Source organism: Streptopelia decaocto (assembly GCF_964273445.1).
Source record: "Streptopelia decaocto genome assembly, chromosome: 2".
Lineage (NCBI taxonomy): Eukaryota > Metazoa > Chordata > Aves > Columbiformes > Columbidae > Streptopelia > Streptopelia decaocto.
In genome coordinates, this window is record NC_138655.1 from 132,267,062 (window position 1) to 132,288,423 (window position 21,362).

At 39.9% G+C, this 21,362-nt stretch overlaps 1 protein-coding gene across 2 annotated transcripts in view; it reads right to left on the reverse strand.

The window, feature by feature from the left end:
• AHR (aryl hydrocarbon receptor) overlaps nt 1–20,811 on the reverse strand; it is a 64,738-nt gene extending 43,927 nt beyond the window's left edge. For both annotated transcript variants that reach the window (XM_082045725.1, XM_082045726.1), the window contains exons 1-2: nt 20,348–20,811; nt 12,476–12,663 (exon numbers count right to left, since the gene is read on the reverse strand). In XM_082045725.1, the coding sequence (XP_081901851.1) occupies nt 12,476–12,663; nt 20,348–20,403 (244 nt within the window). In that variant the 5' untranslated portion in view covers nt 20,404–20,811. The remainder of the gene's footprint in view (nt 1–12,475; nt 12,664–20,347) is intronic.
• Nucleotides 20,812–21,362: the final 551 nt, after the last annotated feature.

The following is a 21,362-nucleotide window of genomic DNA, read 5'->3' on the forward strand; positions in this document are numbered from 1 at the left end:
TGCATTCAACACTTCTGGAAATTTTGCCCCAACTTTTGATTCTGAGCATACCCTAAATCACATTCTATGAGCCGGCAGCTCAAATCCATTTGGTGAAGGGTGATCTGCTTGCACACAAAGGCCCACTCTCACAAATATTGTTGTGTTTTTTTTCTTTACAATCAAGGTCTTTAACTGTTTACAACAGTTAACCTTTATTTGGCCTGTACAGCAAAACAAGATCAGGGAGTCTTTTTAAGCCTGTTTCCCACTACTGTGACCACTTTCAATTAAGCAAGCAGAAGTTATGTCTGAGCAGGAAACCACCTTGCACAACATAGTACTCAGAAGTCCCAGAAATTAGCTACATTTTTTAAAAAATCATTTTCTCAGTGTTTCTTTCTGCATCACAAATGCAAAAACATTCCAACAGCAACAGAAACACCACAACTTATAATGAACTGAAACCGCATAGTAACCTTTTCTTCTGGTATGGTTTGATAGAAGCAAATGCCTATTTTGCTCTTGGATTCTGAAGTGAGTTATTTAAGTGTTGGTTTAAAAACATTTTCAGAATATACAAATGCAGTTGGAAAGTCTGTTGATAGTGTTCTGCTGAATTTTATCTAATTCAGCTCAAATATACAAATCGCATAATGTCAGAGGCTTATCCTCAAAAATTTTTTGACAGACATTTTTGAGGTACCAGAAATGTTACAAGTCTGAAAATACCAAAACATTCTAGTGCTAGATTCATTACAATGGACAGCTAGCATAAACATCAACAGTTTAATACATGAGCTCTTACTGCCTATTTTCTCCTCCCACACCAACAAATCTAGAAACTGTTGGCTGAATCCCGCTCCTGAAGTCACAGCTGCTACCATCTATAAAATTTCTACCATCTATAAAACTTACTGCCACCGAACAGTAAAGTTGTATTAGCAACTAAAGAAAAATCATGGCCAGAAGTTATTCATTTTTTTTCACATCTGTATTACTAATTCCATTTTCAATACCTTGCATAATATTCTAGTCCTCCATGCAAGACACCAGAAGAGGGACAGTTTATCAAGTTCATTACACAGCAGATGATGTTAATCAACCCTGCTGGTTTATATCAAAAATGTCTGCTGCATGCTTAGAGCAAAATGCTTTGTGGAATGTAAGTTGCAGGGTAATTGAATTTTCTCTACAATATCAGACCCATGAAGAGCTATGACATGCTTAAACATGGCTTAAGTTATGACACTGGAGAAAGACACTTCCTGGTTTTAAAAGCAATTTAAATACATTATATTTTACAAGATTTACCTAACGTATATAAGATAAAGGTATAAAAACCGGTTTTAAAACATTCACATAATGCAAGAACTTGAAATTTAATCAGATTATGTATGAAATTTTCCTCAACTTTCATAGGATACCTTCTTTTTACCCATTGCCAAAACGCATCTCAGCAAGCCGTGAACTGTTTGTTGAAGCAGATTGGTGTTTCTCTTAAGACCATTAAAAGATTAAAAGAAATATAAAATTTTAAAATCTCCTCTTAAAGATCTGGAAAAACTTTATACACCATTGAATTGCTCACAACATGGACTAAAAACAACTTAACTTCTGCAAAGGACAGTTGAACTCAGTTTTTTTTATATGTTCCTATCCTTTTTAATGTTGCTTTTTAAATAAAAAAAAAAAAAAGAGTAACAGCATTATCAAGTGTTAAATGTTAAGTGTTTATGCAGTAGCCTCCCTTAAATGGGGGACATATCTTCAGTTGCCACAAAGTGGTACTTAACACAGTGCTATGTTTTCTTAAGTAGAAGGAAAAACCAACAAGCAAGTTGTATATTTTTTTCTTAAGTGACTGAGTGATGCTGAACTTGGTTCACAGCATGCTAATAAATCACTCCAGAAACACCATACTAAGTAAACATGTGCCTACCTCCAAAAATGAGACTTCAGTCATTGTATTTGGAAAACTTAAATCTTCGTGCAAACAAACACTTGCACTACCTAATGTAGATATTCCCAAGTTGTGCTATATAGGACACTTTGAAGCTACTTCATGTGTAGGCTTCAGAAGCCACTGCTCCTCAGTTGACGGGAAAAAGCAAAGGAGGAAGAGAGGAAGAAGAAGAAATTAAAAAAAAAAAAAAAAAAAGGAAAAAACCCAGAAACTGTTGCAACCACTAGGCAATAAAAGCTCATTCCCTTAAAGCCTACAAGCATCTCTGTGCTTGTTGCTCAGAATATCTCCATCAGGCTCTCAGACTGCAGGAAATTAAAAGGGAGACAGAATGAGAGTTATACGGGAGCTGAACGGCCATTTTTGAGGAACAGGAAGAATACAGAAGTTTACAGTATAATGAAGTGCAGGATCAGGAAGAGCTTATTATTCCTGGTCTGAGAAGGATCAATGGTATCTATTAATATATGCTTTTTGGGAATTTCTGAGCTTCTAATACATCAGTGGTAATTCTCCTCAACTTAAAATTAGAGAATCACAGAATCGTTGGGGTTGGAAGGGACCTCTGGAGACCATCTAGTCCAACTCCCCTGATAAAGCACGTTCACCTAGAACAGGTTGCACACAATCACAGCCTGGCAGGTTTTGAATGTCTCCAGAGAAGGAGACTCCACAATCTCTCTGTGCAGGCTGTTCCAGTGCTCTGGCACCCTCGAAGCAAAGAAGTTTCTTCTCATATTCAGATGGAACTTTGTTTCAGTCTGTGCCCATCATCCCTTAACCTTCTGTTGGGCACCACCGAAAAGGGTATGGCCCCATCCTCTTGACAGCTGCCCTTAAGACTTTTATAAGGACTGATAAGATCCCCTCTTAATCTTCTCTTCTCCAGGTCCCCTAGTCATCTTTGTAGCTCTCCACTGGACTCTCTCCAATTGTTCCTTGTCTTTATTGAACTGGGGAGCCCAGGACTGGATGCAGTACTCCAGATGTGGCCTCACCAAGGCAGTGCAGAAGGGGAAGCTAACCTCCTGGCTGATCACACCCTTCCTAATGCACCCCAGGATACCACTGACCTTCTTCACCACAAGGGCACATTGCTGACTCATGGTTAGCTCATCCACCAGGAGTCCCAGGTCCTTCTCTGCAGTGCTGCTTTCCAGCAGGTCTGCCTCCAACCTGTACTGGTGTGTGGGGTTATTCCTCCCCAGGTACAGGACCCTACACTTGCCCTTGTTGCACTTCATTAGTTTTCCCTCCACCCAACTCTCCAGCCTGTCGAGGTCTCACTGAATGGCAGCACAGCCATTCTGGCTTATCAGCCACTCCTCCCAGTTCTGCATCATGAGCAAGCTTGCTGGACTTCAGAAAAAAACAACCCTGAAGAATGACTGTACTTGACATAACTATAACCCGGCAGAACAGGAATTAGTGTACAGTGCTTTTATAGCTAGCCAGTTGTACCTAGTCACCTGATGCCAGAAATTTAGTAATAGTTCAGGATTTCAGTATTTTTTTTTTAAACACACATAGGGAATATAACTTTACTTTTGCTTTTATTATTTACTTTAAAACAGAAAAGTAAATATCAGGAAACATGCAGTTGTTCAAATTTGCCAACTCTCACTTGGGTTTCGAAGCTTAACAACCACATACCAAACCATATACTGCTTGTGGTTTCATCTCAAGGCTTAGAGGCAATGAACTCTTGTTCTAGAACTATAACAGAGATGACAGTCACCTGCTGAATCATCAAAACCATACCCTGGCACACCCGCTTCTCTTCCGAGGCATTTCCCATTCAGTTGCTTGTCTGGGTACCTCTTACTTGCTTCTACAGAAAAAGTCAGCGAGAGGTGCATGCTTGTAACTTACCATCAGACCTATGTCATACTGCTTTAGGCACAAAAAGAGGAGAAAAAAGCTTGCTACTTTTTTTTGAGGTGAGGGATGAAAAGTCAAAAGAGAACATGAAGAGATTGACCTCCTTGTGGAATGAGACCTATGAGAAGCTGAGTCTAGATGCACAGAGGCACCCACATATCATATTTTTGGTTTTTGAACCTTGGTTCCTAAAACAGAGTTTTCTTTTCTTATAACTTATTTTTTTCCATACATTAGAACAATGCATAAAGTTTATACGCATAAAGCTAATCAGAAATTACTTATTGTTTAAAAATCATCATCCATTTGTTATGCTTTCAATTTGTAGAAACGATAAGTTAATACCAAGTACCACAGGAACTGAACCACTGAATAAGTGACAATGAAGCCTGATAGAGGAGTTAGAATATTTGACCACCCAGGTCACGGACTTGCTCCAGTAAATTCATACTTTATGTAATCAGTTAGAATTTGTCTTGAGGAGCCAAATATATCTGTCTTTTGGTGCATTAGAACATTATATGATGCCATGCATAAAGTGTGCAGTTCTAAGCAATTCAAAAGACACATGAGTTGAATTTCAAGAAGCACTTATTCAGTGGAAAAAAATGAGCATCTCTTTGTTCAATTAAAAACAGAGTTTAGTATGCATCACTGAAGGCAACTAATTCCTATTTCTGTTTCCCCTTTAATGTTAACAGCTGGCAAACAGCAAGCCTACATTTTCTTAAGGCAGTTTCAGATCACTCTATTCTGGTTCTTACAGTTCACTTAATTCAAGTTTCTAACCATAGTAAGTTTTGTCATTAACATAACACCTTGTTAAAACATGGAGCATGGACAGTCCATCACTGCACTGAGGTAAAGGAACACCTGGGAGGCTTTTCCCAGGAAGCATCAATACATAGAATCACAGAATCATTTAGGGTGGAAAAGACCATTAAGATCATGAAGTCTAACTGTTCACCTAGCATTGCCAAGTCCACCACTACATCATGTCCCCAAGCCCCACATCTACACATCTTTTAAATACCTCCACTTCCCTGGGCAGCCTGTTCCAATGCCTGACAACCGTTTCAGTGAATAAATTTTTCCTAATATCCAATCTAAACCTCCCCTGACACAACTTGAGGCCATTTCCTCTTGTCCTATCACTGTTACTTCAGAGAAGAGACCAACACCCTCCACGCTACAACCTCCTTTCAGGTAGTTGTAGACAGCGATAAGGTCTCCCCTCAGCCTCCTTTTCTCCAGTTCCCTCAACTGCTCCTCATAGAACTTGTCCTTTTTGCCAGGTAGTTTTCCCAGTCACCTTTTCTGAAGTCTGACGTGCTACACGGGGTTGTCATGACTCAAGTGCAGGACCTAGCACTTGGCCTTGTTGAACCTTGTACAATTGGCCTCAGCCCATCAATCCAGCTGGTCCAGATGCTTCTGTATGACCTTCCTACCCTCCAGCAGATCCACACTCCTGCCCAGCTTGGTGTCATCTGCAAACTTGCTGAGGATGCACTCAATCCCCTCATCTACATTATTGATAAAGGTATTAAACATCATGTGAAACTCCGAAGAGCACTTCTGAAATATTTTTTTTATTTTACTTTTTTTTCAGATTATCTTAAAAAGAAATTATAAATTAATCCATTACAGCAACCGAGCTCTGGTAACTGGAATTAACTTCTGGCTATCTAGCCAGGTTGCCAAAATGATTCACAAAGGAATAATTCTTTAACGACTTAGTGCTCTACCAAAGCATGTATGGAGCAGAAACTGTTTCAACAGAGCTAAAAGTTTTTGTTTACTCAGGAAAAATAAACAGTGTTATAACCTAGAACTGTAAACATCTACAGAGCTTAGTCATACAGGCAAGTCTTATTTCCTTATCAGAAAACAGATAAAGTCAAACAGGAAAAGTCAAGGTATTTCTGCCATCAACAAGCACACACAGGAGGAAAACTGCTGAGTCATAGAGGCAGAAACAGCATTAAAAGCTACTCCAGTATTAACAGATTATTTGTACACATTTTTAAAGTGTATTCATGCTGAAGTCTTAAATTACCAGGACATTTTTAAGGTCATAGTCAAGCAAACTATGCTTGCACAAATTCAAATGGATGAATCACAAAGCCCATGGAAGACAGATGTTGAGATCCTGGTGATACCTCTAACTGTATTTCTCCAGTCAAACTGTCTTTGGAGAAGGGATCAACAATTGATGTTGTTTGTACAACAAAAAGTCCCAAAGCTCATTATCTTTAGATGCTACAGTATAGTAAGAAAAATGTAAACAAAGACTACAAGATTTGGAACACACAGCGTCACAGAACCAGCAGTATCTCCCAAAGCCAGGCTTTTTATTTTGCTGCCTGTTGTGGGTTTGAATTTCATACTAATCCTAACAATGTAAAACTCCAGCACACTTACACGGTTAGCATACGATAAATTATATTTTAGGCTCTCTTTTTGCAAACAAGAGACTATTCACTACAACAGGTATGCAGAGCAAAGCCCAGAACAGTATGCTTAAAGCTAATCTCACTAGTAACAAGGGCTATAGAGCAAAGACAAATGCTCTGCATAGTGGGACAGGGCTTTCAAGAAATTTTACAACAGCTTCGGGGAACATAAGAGGCTCCTACACTGACATTCCATATACCTTCGATAAAATGATACATATAGGGCAGACAAGAGATAACCTTTTATTTCTCTTCCTTGCAAAGGTAATTCTAACAATGATTAACATTAATCACTGAAATATTAAAACTAGCGCAACATGAAAATATAAAGGATACAGTAACTATTTGTATTTGTACCTGGCTTCTCCTCTTTATCTTGCAAATATATTGCCATATTAAGCTTTTACTTTGTGATAGAAACAGAATATTCAATCCTAGAACGTTCAGTCTGGGGTATATTAAACGTCACTTATATCAGTCCATAGGGGTACAGAGCTGCCTAGCTGCACGATGTACATAAAAACACAGCACTCCTAAAAATAAAATGTTTCTGAGCAAGCTAAGAATGAGCATCTAACAATGAAAACATACACATTTCGAGATTTAGGATGATGTCACTGCTACATGGCTCCAATTATCATTTTTGAGAATCAGAATTTAGGACTTCAAAGCCTAAATCCCTACTTACATTCTGCAATGTAAAAATATAGGCTAAAATAGCCTGTAGCAGAACAGCCACAAATGCTCAGTATGAATCTCAAGGGATTGGGGGTGGAGGGGAAAATGGATCAGGAAATAACTTGAACAGTACGATAGTTTGATACTGAAATAAAATGCAATTCCAAGGTTCATCTTTTGTAATGATTTTGGATTAGGGCCAGTGGGAAAGACATTACAAAAAGAGACAGTTGATTTGTTTCAGTTTTTCTTTTTCATTTTTTTCCCCTCCCATTCTCAGACAAGATTCAAAACAGTTCATTCAAAAATGTGAAAAAGAGAGATGTGGTGTATGCTACATTTAACTTATTTCCATGAAATTCAGATGTTGTTCTACAAAAGCCACAAACAATCTCCTTCAGACTACGGGGTTTTTTTCCACCTTGGGAATACAAAAATGGCTCAGGACAGAGTAATGAATCAAGCAAGGCCAGTCAAGCCTACCAGAAGCTGCTGGCAACAGTAAACTCCTATATGGCAACATAAACACCTGAAAGCAGTAAGCGCAGCCCAATTCCATAGCTCTACCCTGGAGGGCTTGGGCTTTTCCTGAGGCAGCAGCAAGAGCAGCAGCAAAAGGTGACATTAAAGGGAAGTCCCCCTTCCAAAAAATACATGAGGAGAGCTGCATGAGACAAGCAAGGCAGATAAATATAGCAACAGTCTGAAATAAAAGCAAGTCAGGCCAGATCTGCAGTATTATCCTGGCCTTCATGGTTGAGTTTTGTACTTTCAGACCAGCACTCAACACTCAGCAGAAAGGCTACCTATGCCCACTGAACCATAGGTACGTTGCAGCCCTTTTCAATGTGACAGAATAAATACATTGTCTCCCACTTTGCTTGTCTTTCCCATCTGTACATCTTATCTTAAGCAGTACTTCCCAGAGCAGGAACCATGTGCAGTCTGTTCTCTGTAATACACAGTACGATAGAACATCAGCCATCACAAGAAAAACACACTATATCAAAGAACATATTTTATGTGATGACAATGGGTGCATTGCAAATTTAAGCTATGTTAAGCCAAAGAATGTGTGTTAATTATATTACAAAGCAAAATTAGGCAATACGAACTCACTGGAAAAAATTCTTAATTATTTTGTTATTGCTGTGCTTGCCAGAATCACTTGCATACAACATAAGAAACCAATTCTAAACTAATTTTGAGCAGAAATTTTCCTCTGTAATTGCAGAACACTGTCCAATAAGCAAGAGGGAAAAAAAAAAAAACATGCTTTAAACCACAGGAATTCTTAGTGAAATGGATGAAAGCATAATTAATAAGCAACATGCTAAATTTTGTTTCTAATGTATTGATACACACACAGCACAGCTACTTCATTCTTGATTCTGCAAACCTCTCCTTAATTCTTATTATATCTTTAGAAAGAAAAATCATGTCCCCAATATTAAAAAAAGTGATAAATCACATGAACTCTACTTTTATCCCTTCTAATTTAACCACTTCAACAAAGCCCCAAGAAGACTCATTATAAAAATTCTTCCTTACAGCAAAGTATTTAAATTACTATCAATTCATCATATAAAGACCAAAGCTAGAGGCAAAAGGGCTTTTTCTTTTTAGTAGGCACAAGGAGCACAGGCTATGCCTATATGATCGTCCAGTTGTGCTCCAGATGCTGAACTCACACTAACCTGCACCCACACAAAGAGCTGTTGTCCCATATTCCACTTTGCATTTTTCACCGCTGAACGCACACATCCATGGGCACTCAGCATCAAAACGGAGTAAAATAATACTAGGACAACATATAAAGTCTTTCTTTACTGTCAGAAGACAGTTGTCTGATTTATTCTAGTCTCTCAAAAACACAAAGTTTGCCTTAAGCCACCTTCAGAAAGTATCTTACACCCACAAAATAAATACTCCAGCAGTGATTTAATTTAACCTGTTTGACTTTGAGGACTGCTAAGCCACTTCAGTATAGGCAGATAGCACTGCACAGCTGAGAAGCGACTTCACCTTAAATCACTTCTTAGCTTTGAGTCACCACGCAAGAACTTTGACTTTTATAAAGAAACAGACTTGAGAGACGTTATTTAAGCCACTACTGAAATTTCTTGATTACAGAACTGTAAGGTCAAATTCATACACACAGGAGCATGCTGGTATGCTTGACATGGGGATACAGAAAGCCTTTTAACGCTATGTAGACTCGAGACTAACCTGACCACAGAGACAGCTACAGCATCATTGAACTGGTGTGTCTAAAGGGGTAAAAATACAGAAGGATCACTTAGTGAAGTTATTTGATGGCTACTGCTAACAGACTACAACAACTGCTTAACAAAATATAATCAGTTTCCAACAGAGGAAAGGAAGATGGTTAAATGTTGTGGAAGAAATAGAAAAAAAAAAAATTATATATATATATATATATATATTCTGTATTCCTATGTACACCTATTTCCTACAACCTGAAATATGGTAAGCATGCAGAAGTCTACTGCATTTTAGCCAACACTATGGAAAAACTCATCTGGCTTTAGCTCTGAAGAGAATTCTGTACCATTTTAATGACTGGGAACAGGAGAGATGCCTTTTATTTATATACACTTTGCTTTTAAACCTTGTAGATGTCAAAGTGAGGTATGCTTATTCAAACTGATGCAACTTCTTGAGATGTCTTTCATAAAACAGTTCCTTTTTTCTCCAGACTTCCCACCTTCAAAAACCAGACATCCACTCTAGATTATTTCAACTTGGAAAAATGCAAGTGTTTTCTTTGAAAAAATATCCATTGTTACAGCAAAAACTTGAGTTTCCTTTCAAGCAAGATCATTTGATTACACGTTTATATTTTACTTTCCGCAGGAATTTACACACCCCCCATTTGCATCCTGTTATTCATTTAGCGTTTCCCTTTACTTCAGCACGCTGTGTTAATAAAGTGGACCTGTTGCCTCAGTCCAGGCACTCAAGGTGACAGTCAGTGCTCACTCTTGCATTTATCAGATTTATTCTATAGGGCTTCCTTCATCTATTTAACCACATAAAACATTCCTTCAAAATGGCATTTATGTGAGGAGCACTGTATAGACAGACCATGAAACTCTAACCTGGGAGGAGGGGGGGAGGTTCTTTTGTTTGTTTTGTTGTTGTTAATTCTGTACTTTAAATCAGTATTTCTCTTTTGGAAGCTAATTTTTAACTGAAATATACCATGATATTTAAGTACATTAAAAGAGTATAAAAGATCTTATTTTCAAAAGCGGATCTGTCACAGTCATAGACTGGTTATTCTTGTTTATCTTCACTTTAGTCACTGATGTTAGCCTTTAAAGACCTTCAGATAGATAGTGATTACTAAATTGATTTTTAATCCTACAGTTCAAAGGCCTGTAAAGAAGTAGCAAGAAGCTTTTTTTTCTGCTAATAAAGGTTGAGATGGCCTATATTTGCATGGTTCAAAATGTCTCCAGTTATTTATCTTTTAACATTCACCAGGCTTTTAAATTTTACTTTATGGAGACCACAGGAAAGATATTCTGCTGCAACACACCTAGTATATGCACTCACTTGTTGTTTTGAAAGTCCTTTGCTACTAATCAAATAAAAATTCTGCTACTTAATTCATGATAACACAATTAAATACTCTGTTTTCTACAGCTGTGGTCCAGTACAGTAGCATTAGCTGCATACGTCTGGCTGATGTGGATACCATCCTAATTGTATGTTACTGAGTTGAAAGCACAGGTTAAGTTTGCTTCAACTCTGCATCCATGATAGTTAAATTGCAGCCTAAAATGCACATATAATTTCTCTGCCACTAACACACATTCATCACTGCTGTAAAAGGCTGAAAGCTACCTTCATGTTCAAATTAGAAACAAGCTATTCTGGCTGTTGCATGGTCTTTATAGGAAAAAAAAAAAAATCATGGCTTTAGCTATAGAGAAATGATAGGCTTAAACCTCTTTATTACAGGACCTTGGAGTGCAAACTGAGGGAGGGTGGTGGGGAGAAGAATAAATAAATAAATCACAACCCACCCCACAACAAAAATCAAGTATGTCCATTGCATAAGAAACCAAGATTTTATATTACTACTCTATACATCATTTATTAAAAAAAAAAAAAAAATCATTGAGACTGGAACTTCCTTTTCGATTCACAAAAACAGCACAGACAAGTCAAATCATTTGTTTTACAGTAGTCAACTTGAGATAACATGTCACAAAGACACTGATGAAACTGATATGCCAAGAGAACACTTTCATTTCATGGGAGCGAATATTTTCATTTGAAAAAACTATGCTAGAAATATTTGACCAAACTCTAGCCTTGAGTAGGTCCCATGCTAAGAAATGTCCTGAATGAGCACAGAAATCAAGACACTTGCATATATTCTGCAAGCAATAAAACACTGGATATAAATGTGTGAACATTATTAAGCTGAAGCCACTAGACACAATAAATGAGAAGAAACATTCTGTATTCCTGAAGGAAAATGCAACACTTTCTTAGGCAGTTAGGTTTCTTCAGTCCTTTCATACATGGTATGGAGCCACCATCAAGAGGCTGAAACACTAAATCTTAAATTAATGAGGACAGGGGTTATTTTTATGTCAAAAAAACTCAGTAAAAATAACTAAACTTGCACATTAATATCAACTCGATTGTAAGCAACATTGTCTGCAGCTGATCAATGTAATTCTACCTTTAGTATAATATTGTAAAACAAGCTCCCTGCTTTATTCCAGCAAATAAAACTAGACAATTTCTGCCTTTGAAGGCATCAAGCCAGCCATGGTACCTCACCCTACACAACAGCTCAGGTAGTGAAGGAGAAGAGTAGGACTCCTTGGCCAGCTCCGAGGCGGTGTAAGAGAACACGTGCTGCTGGCCCGATGCTGAGCGCTGCCGTATCACCGTTGCCAGGGCTGCAGCCAGTGAAAACCTGTCCATGCAACTGGAGGACCTTAGCTGTCATCTTAATGCCTCATGCCCTGCATTAATCAGGGCTTCAACATAGCAAAGACTTCGCCTCTTTTTTTTTTTTTATGTCACCTTTGCAATAAACCACAGAAAGGGGCACAAGCAATTACTTTAAATCAAAGTCAAATCAGTTTTGATGCATCATTAAGCAAAACATACAGCTGATGGGAACTCATCCTACATGATTTTCAGAGGGGGGGAAAAAAAAAAAATCTCCAGTAGCTTTGAAAGTCTAAGCAAAAGGCCTGGAAGACTCATTAAGGGCAATACTACTTTCAAATGTGAAATTTTGAGAGGCTGGTGATTTAAGTGAAATATAAGTAGCTATATGTGGTTTTCAAGAAAGGGGAAAGCTTACTTTATACAGTTACATTGTATATGCCCACACTACTGGATGTTCCATTAAAATACAACTAAATTTAACAGTTCTAAGTACTTTAACAGCTGAAATCAACATAGAGCATGAACAGAATTTTACAAGCAGCCTAAAAACAAATAAATTCCCAGCCCTTACCATCAAAAAAACTTTTGGCTCTCAGGTAACTGACGCTCAGCCTAAGCACTGACAGCTTATCCAGTTTGGCGATAACATCTTGAGGGAAGGGCAGAAGGCTCGCCAAGCGGTCCAACTCCGCATTTAAGCGATCTCTGTGTCTCTTGGATGGATTGGACTTGACTCCTTCAGCTGCGGATGGCTTTACTCTGTGGAAAAAACAAATGAACAAGAGAAATGTAAGTTCCTTCCCAAAATGAAGGTCAATATTTGCCAAACCTAATGTTATAAACTGTCTTTTAAACTTTAACAAGCAAAATGTTTTTTCCCAAGTGACTTTTGTTTCCCATTGTAAAAAAAATTATCTAAAATAGTTTACATCTCCCCATCCCTAACACACACACTGTTAAATGAAGCAGTTAGAGCCACGATGGTTACTTGAACAACTAATGAACATTTGAAACCTTTGAGATTTAGCACTTTTTATAAAAAGCTTCCTACACTGTCACTCAAATGTCACTTGAATTCTTCCAAACGTTCATATTACAAAAAATTCAACAGCTTTTAGTAATATTTGTGTACAAATGCAGTTGACAGTATGCTTCTCCACTTCAGTTGCAATTTTTCACAGGTGTCCTTAATTTTTGTCAATGTTTGGAACAGGCTACTGTCAACTGAATACAACAAAAGTTTCAGTAATATGCTAGACCACAAGGCATCCAAAACTGTCCAGGACACCAAGAGATACAGCTCCATCAGGCAGTAAAGTCTTTGTAGCAAACACTATTGAGCTCGTCCTCTGAGTCGGCTCTCAGCTGAAGGCATTCAATTGGAGTATGGCATGATGAAGGCATGCCTTTATACCTTACAAAGTACCATTTTAAAAGCTTTCTGTTATGAACTACTTAATAAAATTTTTATAAACTTGCTATTTTCCACTCACATTCACCCAAAGGTCCAATCCCTGATACTTGGATACTCGCATCTTCCCACATACGCAGAAGTCTAGGAACAGGTTTAAGCCCTACTCATTTGAATTACAAATAGTCATCACCAGCCAATACTGAAACCAAATAATTTATCTGCACAAGCCATAGTAGATTTTATGATATTAAACAGTTTTGTAATTAGAGTGATTCATCCTCACTTTTCCAGTATTGCAGTTCTACTTGAGATCTGCCACAGTTATCAATCTGTGTTGCTCTCACAGAAATGTTGACTCCGCAAGATGTATCACTCGCAAAAACACTGAGCATAGACTTCAGCAGTTAATTTTTTCAATGCTTCATTTAGCCTGCTCCCACGCTTCATCCTGAGATCAATTTTACAATGAGAAACTGCAAAAGCTCCAATAGTTATTTTTGCTACTGCTAAACAAAAACTATACTGGAAAATAATTTCATCTTGTATTTCCAGTCAAATAAGTAGTGATAGAATGGACATTTTTACTCTCATTTTTCCTTTGTTTCAATTACACTTCTTGCTAGTTCAAATTCAAGACCTTCTTTTTTACAGGTATTATTTATTGAAGTGCCACTTGTCAAAAACTTGCACTTAAGTCTTGTTGCCTGTTTCCTGGCACTAAAGCTCCTTATGCAGAGCCTGGAAACTTGAAGGTGCTATCATGCCAAATGTTGTTAACATATAGAAATACAACATACCAGCAGTAACTACTTAACTCCCAGATGGATAAAGTTAAGCTTGCTGCAGGGTAAAGACTGTCTAGGATACACTTCTGGTAGCATTTATTCTGAAAACATTGGAAAAGTGGGGAAAACCAATGAGTTAAGAAAAAAGAAAATTTTCTCTCTTGAAAAAAACATCGTTTCATCATCAACTGCAATGGATGACAAACTATTTGTTTAGATATGTGCTTCAGTCACAAGTCCTGCAGGTCACCATATCCCCAAGTGAATATTAAAGTAACTTAGTAAAGCTTCCTTCACATTCTCTTATCCTGGCAGGATATTTCCCTGTATAAGCCCTATGATTAACACAGCTGAAATACAACCGTAACTTACTTTGTTAAGTTCAAAAGTCAGCAAACATTAATAGATAGTAAATATTTATGAAGTAAATTGTAAATTGCCATAAAGGCAGAGACAGAATAATAAATTCCAAATTTTAATTTATAACGATCAGTGAATAGCTCACTACTATCAAATCAAACAGGTCTGCTTCTGAAAAGTGGAGGTCCCCATGAAAACCATTCAAAACCACTCATTTTTTCCAACTAAATCAGCAATAAATACCAGACTTCTCCATTTTCTCAACTGCCCTCTGCTTTGTTTAAAACTCCTATAATCAATTTGACAAGTTAGTTGAAAAAATATGCAACTGTGCAGTTATCATGTTGTTAGTTAGATCTCACTGGTTTTGCTGTACTTTCTAATGATTTCTCTTTCTTACTTCTAACTAGTTTGAAGCATAAGGATTTTCTAAATGTAGCAAACAACATTTCTGAATAGTAAGACAGTGGTATTTGCAGCAAAAAAATCTTACCATGTTCTCTCCCTCCAAACCAAACATTGATTTTCCCTAATTTCCCCCTTTGTCACCCAACTAAAGTCTGTTATATAAGAATGGATCCTTTAGTGATGAAGGGAATAAGGGCGGAAATGCCGGGGGCATAAGTAGCAAGCTAAACCATTTTCCATCCACTTACATAAACCCCTGATGCTAAAGACAGCTCTAGCTCCGTTGCAGAAAATTATCTTCGAAAGTTCCAAGCTATGTCAAGATTAAAACCATGCTTGCATTTTATTTAAAAGAAAAAAAAAAAAAATACTAAGGGAGGGGCTGCATTTTAAGCTGATCTTTCAATTCTTGATCTTTTACCTTTCACAGGAAATCTGAATTCCCTAATCAAAGGCCAGAGGTCTCTGTACACACAGTGACTCTGAACTGAGCTACAGTCCTTCTCATCCAACAGCTGTGAGACAAGCAAGCACTCTTAATTCTTGTTTTAACAGTTCTAAAGGATTTGCCATAATAACATTACCTGACTACTATTTTTACAGGTCTGCTACAATAGACTACTTCATCAGAAGTTTTCATTACAGATGCTTCCCATGTGTGCCTTCACAGACATTAACAACACTGAATTATTATAAGGGAAGTGGACAAGTACCTGAGTCTTAATTATGATCAAAAGGCCAAAACAAGTTTCAATATTTGCACACTAATTTGTATTTTTAAAGGTAAATCAAGCAATTGAGAAAATAAAAATAAAGCACAAATTTATTTTGTTCGTAATATGACAACAAAAACTCTGAAAAGAAAAAAAAACAAGCACTGAAAGGCATGATACCTATTAACAAGACCAAAGTGTGAAACGACGTCAGGAAATAAAAGAATGCACAAAAAGAACACTAAAGATACAGTGTTAAAAAAATGAACTTGGTAAAAAAAACCCAAACCACTAAATAGAAGTTCATCAGAACTGTTTTATTGCTTAGAAAAAAAGGACACAAGGAAGAACATACATTTCACCTAGCTAATGGATTTAATCTTTTCAGCTACCTATACTTTTAATTGCATATTTAATAGTCCATGCAATAAAATATGTTATCCTTATGGATATTATTTAATTCAATGTAGATCAGGTATATTACATGTATCAGTTACCACTAAGCAAGTATCACAATAGGTGACATCCTCCAAAATTCTGTATTTCTGTTAGCAACCAAACAATACTCCTAAGCACTTACTCTTATTTCTGACACCAAATTTACAACTACTGAAAATTCAGACAGTGATTTCTTTAGAAGCAACAGAGATGACACAGACTATTGACCTCTTGGATCAAAAGTTCTTGTCAGCCTATCTTGAAGGAGCAAGAGATCCTTTCCAGTGGCTCCTTCAGCAGGCAATAAAAGCAGCAAAGATTTAGGCTGCTGAAGGAATAAAGTTGTTTTTACTTAAAAACCTCAATCGGCAGCATGCTGCTGGTCTGATGCCGGGCAACTGTTTGGTCCTCAGTAGTAAAGAGAGATTTAGTTTGCTCAGGTTGTTTTGGTGTATGAAGGAGAACAGAGTGACAGAGCCAGAATACCAACCAAGAATTAAAGTTTCACATTCGGTTTTAACATATTTCATTACTGTTTAAGATGAAAAGTCAAGATTATTTGGGCAGAGGAAAAAAAAAAGTTCCTATCTACTGACAATGTTATCTGCATTTGCTGCTGATTCTTTTTCTAAAAAAGATACTTTTGCAAGAAATGTTAACCAAAAACCAACCAAAAAAAGGCAAGAAACTTAAACAGTGAATTTTAAGTAGCAGTCTACAAGTAATATACAGGTACTCCAAGACTAGTAAGGTTATCATTTATACATAGTACTTTTATTCCATGTATGATAACAACTGTGTCTTGATTTCAAAAAAGAGGTGCAAACTGCTGTTTGTGGCAGATGCTGCTTTACACAAGGAATCTTCTAATGATTATTTTTCTTTTCTGATGAACTTCCATTCTGAAAGCTTGTTCTGGCACTTCTTGTTTGTTTGCCTTGAAAGACTATGTAAATAGTTTCATTTTTTAACTTAAAATATCTCTGCACTGCTTTCTGAAATTACTCTGTCTACTTATAATTAAGTATCAAGCAGTCAAACATTTTTCTCTGGATTACTTAATATGATAAACACACTTAAGCTAACACAGACCAAAACCGTATCATAATTTCTTATTTACTCTGCTAAAGAAACATGCCATTACATTCTTTGTACCTGCATAGCATGAAACATTTAGACCTCACCACCCCGTTCCTTGTCTATTACAATTACCCAGTTATGCAAAACAATTCCTATCCAATCACCTAAAAAAGCAAAACAAAGCAAATCAGAGCTAGTAGGCAGAAAAACAGAACCTACAAGGTGGATCTACATTCACAGAATACCCTTCACCTGATATTAGTCTATCTACAGTAAACCTCACTTCCATGTAACTTGCATTTTATCCTTCCTACCACAATACCAGTATTCAGCAGGTCAGTTAATAATCACTAGAGAAAAGGAATTCAAAACTTCAAAAGAAAAAGGAGAGATGCAGGGGCCACTCTTTGCTCCCCCATTTTCGGTGGGGAGTGAAGCAGCCCACGGACGTGCAGCCACCAGGGGGACTCGCAGCGCTCAGACGCTCAATGGGGAGGAAATTTAAAGACTCCAAGGTTTTAAGAAAGTGATTTCTGTAGCATATTACATGCAATTGGAGTGCACATGGTTTAGCGGGCTTTTTTTTTTTTTTCTGGCAGATGACAAGATAACAAGATTAACTGCAGGAACAGTTGCCTATTAAGTTTCCCCATGATTGCTTTTCTTTTTCAGCTGTGATACTGTAATTCCTTATTGAATCAAAAAATTAAAAAAGAAAAAAAAAAAAAAAACATTTCAACACTCAGCACTGTCAGGCAATAACCTGAGATTCCCTCTCAAGTTCAGTCTTTTACATAGCACATAACAAGAACAGGGAGTTGCAGGGGGGAGTTTCCTAAACTGGTTTTGATTTACTACCATGGCTTTAATGAGTTGTTTGGTTTGCACCTGAAGCAAGAAGTATCTTTTTTATACTTCATTTTATTCCATGGCAACTATGGCATTATATTAATAGCTTATTCCATGTCTATAAACCAGCTGCCTATTGCCACAGGTTACCAATTATCATGTTCCATTCAGAGTTACACACCTAGCAAATAAAATATCAGAAGACCTGTCTACAGAAACATTCTATAGAATTCTATTGGGGGGAGGAAATTCCAAAATCATTTTAGTGTCAAACCACAAGACAAAAAACACCACACTGGAATTGCTTATAAAGTTTAAAATCTTTATTAATGAACAGCAAGAACATCTTCCCTCCCCCTATCAGTTACAAAAGCTTCTTGCTTCTCTCACTTTTTTTTGGCCTAAAGGTATGGTCTGTAATTAGTTATGTGAGAGACTGGAGCCCTCTGACCCAGTAACAATGTTCTGTAGGGTGGGTCTAACAGAAGAAACAACCAAAGAGTGCAACCAGTATGAGCAGAAAATAAACAGATACATTCTACATGAAAGATAAACTAATCTTAGATTAAAATAACTTCTAGTAATCCAAGCAAGGCTGGTTAATAATCAGCGTCCACTTCCATTGGGTGAGCAAACTATTTTAATATGAGTATTTTTATTTTAAGAAGAAACATTAGTTCTCCCTTTGATCCAAAAAGACAAGGTCCCTCAATAAATAAATGACTTCCATTAGTAATAAAAAAAGCTTCAAGTTCAACTAATCAGAGAAGCTCAGCCAACTTAGATAAAAGGTGATACATGGAGGATTACTTACGTAGATACTAGAGTAACATGAGAGAGAAAGTTTCACATCCTCTAACCAAGACTAACCAGAATTTAATAAGCCAGACATTAAGCGAACTAACCAGCAGGACAGAACACCTCACCCTTTCACAGCCAGAACTTAAGATTTGCCTTTAGCAGCTAATAGTCTACAAATAGCACCAACACATTTTTGTTTCTTCACAAAAAAAATCCAACTCATTTCATTCTTAAAAACAGATTGTACAGTGTGAATTTAATTTGGTACCTGAACATTTTTGTTTGGAAATGAATGGTCAAAAAAGCAAACACTGCTCTTTTCATAGTGAATGTATCTTCTAGCAAGGGAATTTTTTAAAAACCACATTTCTAGACTTTCTGTGTTAGTTTGCAGGGTAAAAACCCAGCTACATACATGCACTCATTCTAACAACTCCAACCATAAAGAAACAAGCAGTCATTCTAATTTCCTTGCCACCAAGACAGTTAACTGCTATAAATCTGAAGCCATAACATTCACAATAGAACTTCATTAAATATTTGTCATTCTTTCCTTTAATGCTTTTACAGTCTTGGTAGTTATTTTATATTAACAGAAATGCCCCACAGAAATACATGGGGGTTTTTTGAGATTTGCATCATGGTTAGCTTATTTTTCTTGCGACTCAGTAGTTTAGCTTTGCTACTTTTCATGACCTACAGATTCTTTCCTTTCAGTTGAAAGTGCAAGTTAAGCATCTCCTCTAGCCTGAAAAAAATCACTCTCGTGAGAGCACTCTTTCAGCAAAACATGCTAAGCCTAGGAGTCAAACCTACAGCAGGTGCCTAATGTGAAATTACTCAGGCACTAAGCTGTTCGCAGAGTTTCACAAAGATAAATTAATAAAGAAAAAGCCACCCCACGGCCAGACACCCCCGACGCTCCCCCCCGCTCCAAGCCTTTTGACCCCTCCTGCAGCACTTCGGTTTGTTTGGAGCTGAACAAATAAAAACATCTAATGGAATACCGGAGGGTTAAAGCTGGTTCACCCCTCCCAGAAAGGCTAAAAATAGCCCTAAACGGTGGGAATCGGACGAGCCTTTCCCGGCTCCGGCCGCGGCAGAGACACCTGAGCGCCCAGCAGCCGCGCGGAGCGGTGCGGAGCGGTGCGGAGCGGTGCGGAGCGGTGCGGAGCGGTGCGGAGCGGTGCGGAGCGGTGCGGAGCGCCCTGCGCGCAGGCGGGAGCGCGGCGGCCACCACGGGCGGGACCCGCTCCGGTGGGGTGAGCGCAGCCACCGCTCGGGAGCCGTCACCTCAGATGCCTCCCAATCTAGGTCAGCCGGCTGCGCCGCGCTGCCGGCACCGCTCCCTCCTTCCACCGCCACGACCCTCCGCGCCTCGGTACTCTTTCTTTTTTCTTAAGAAAAAAAAAAAAAAAAAGGAAAAAAGCTAACACAAATAAAAATCCCGCCGGCACCTCAAGGCACCACCTCTCCCGGCCACCCCCGCCGGGCCTCCGCGGCGCGGTGCGCGCAGGACGGCGAGCCGCCGGGAGCCGGTCCCCTCCCGCAGTCCCCGCCAGCCTCTCTCCCTCCCGCCCCGCAAGGCCGCTTACATTTTCTGCACAGGTTTCCGCCGCTTGCGACTGGCGTAGGTGACATTAGGGTTCATCCTGCCCCGGCTTCAGCGCACCGCAGGCTCCGCCGGCCGGCGGCCGCCGCCGCCCTCCTGCCCACCTCACCCCGGCTGCCGAGAGGGGTCGAGCCCCAAGCGGCGCCGCAGCGCTCGCCTCGCTTCGCCCGCGGGCCCCGGCCCTGCTGCCTGCGGCCGCCCGGAGCTCGCTCCCTTGTCCGCTCGCAGCAGCGGCGCCTTCCCCAGCCGGGCGAGGACGGGAGGCGGAGGCGCTACGGGGCGGGGATCCCAGGTGATCGGCGGCGGGTACACCCACTCGCCGTCCCCGGAGGGCACAGGTGTGGGGGCGGCCGCGGCTTTCCACAGCGCCGCTCGCCCCGCGTCTCCCCGCCGAGGCGACGCCGTCTCCCGGCCGGCTCCCTTTGCGGCGGCGGGCGGGTGCGCGGCGGCCTCTGCACCCCGGCGCGGCCGCCGTCTGCTGGCCGAGCGCCTGTCAGTGTGCGCGGCGCCGGGCCGCCCCGCCCCGGCCCAGCCCCGCGCCCGCTCCTCCCGCCGCCGCCGCGGCGCTCCCCCGGCCGCGTCCCGCCCCGCCCGGCTGACAGCCGCCGCCGCCCCATCGCCGAGGAGGCCCCTCGCGGCGGCGGGGCGGAGGGAGGAGGGGGCGGCCGTGCCGCCATGTTGAGAAGGTCACGCGAGGAGAGGGAGGACCGGCGCGGCAGCGGGGGGGGCGCCCGCCCGGCGTCCCCGGGGGGACAGCGACAGAGCGGCTCGGGATGGGGGGAAGAGCCCGAGCCTGGGGTGGCCGAGGAGGGGTGCGCAGGGGGCTCCCGCAGCAAAGTGAGAAGGAAGGTCAGCTCTAAGCGCCCATGTAGCCCTAGTAACAAAAAATAACCGGGGGAAAAAGAAGTCACAGCGTTCAGTTTGGAAAGAAAAATAACACTGCCTCAGTGGCACGATGACACTACCTCAGTGTCTGTCACCCCTCCACCCCAGCGCTG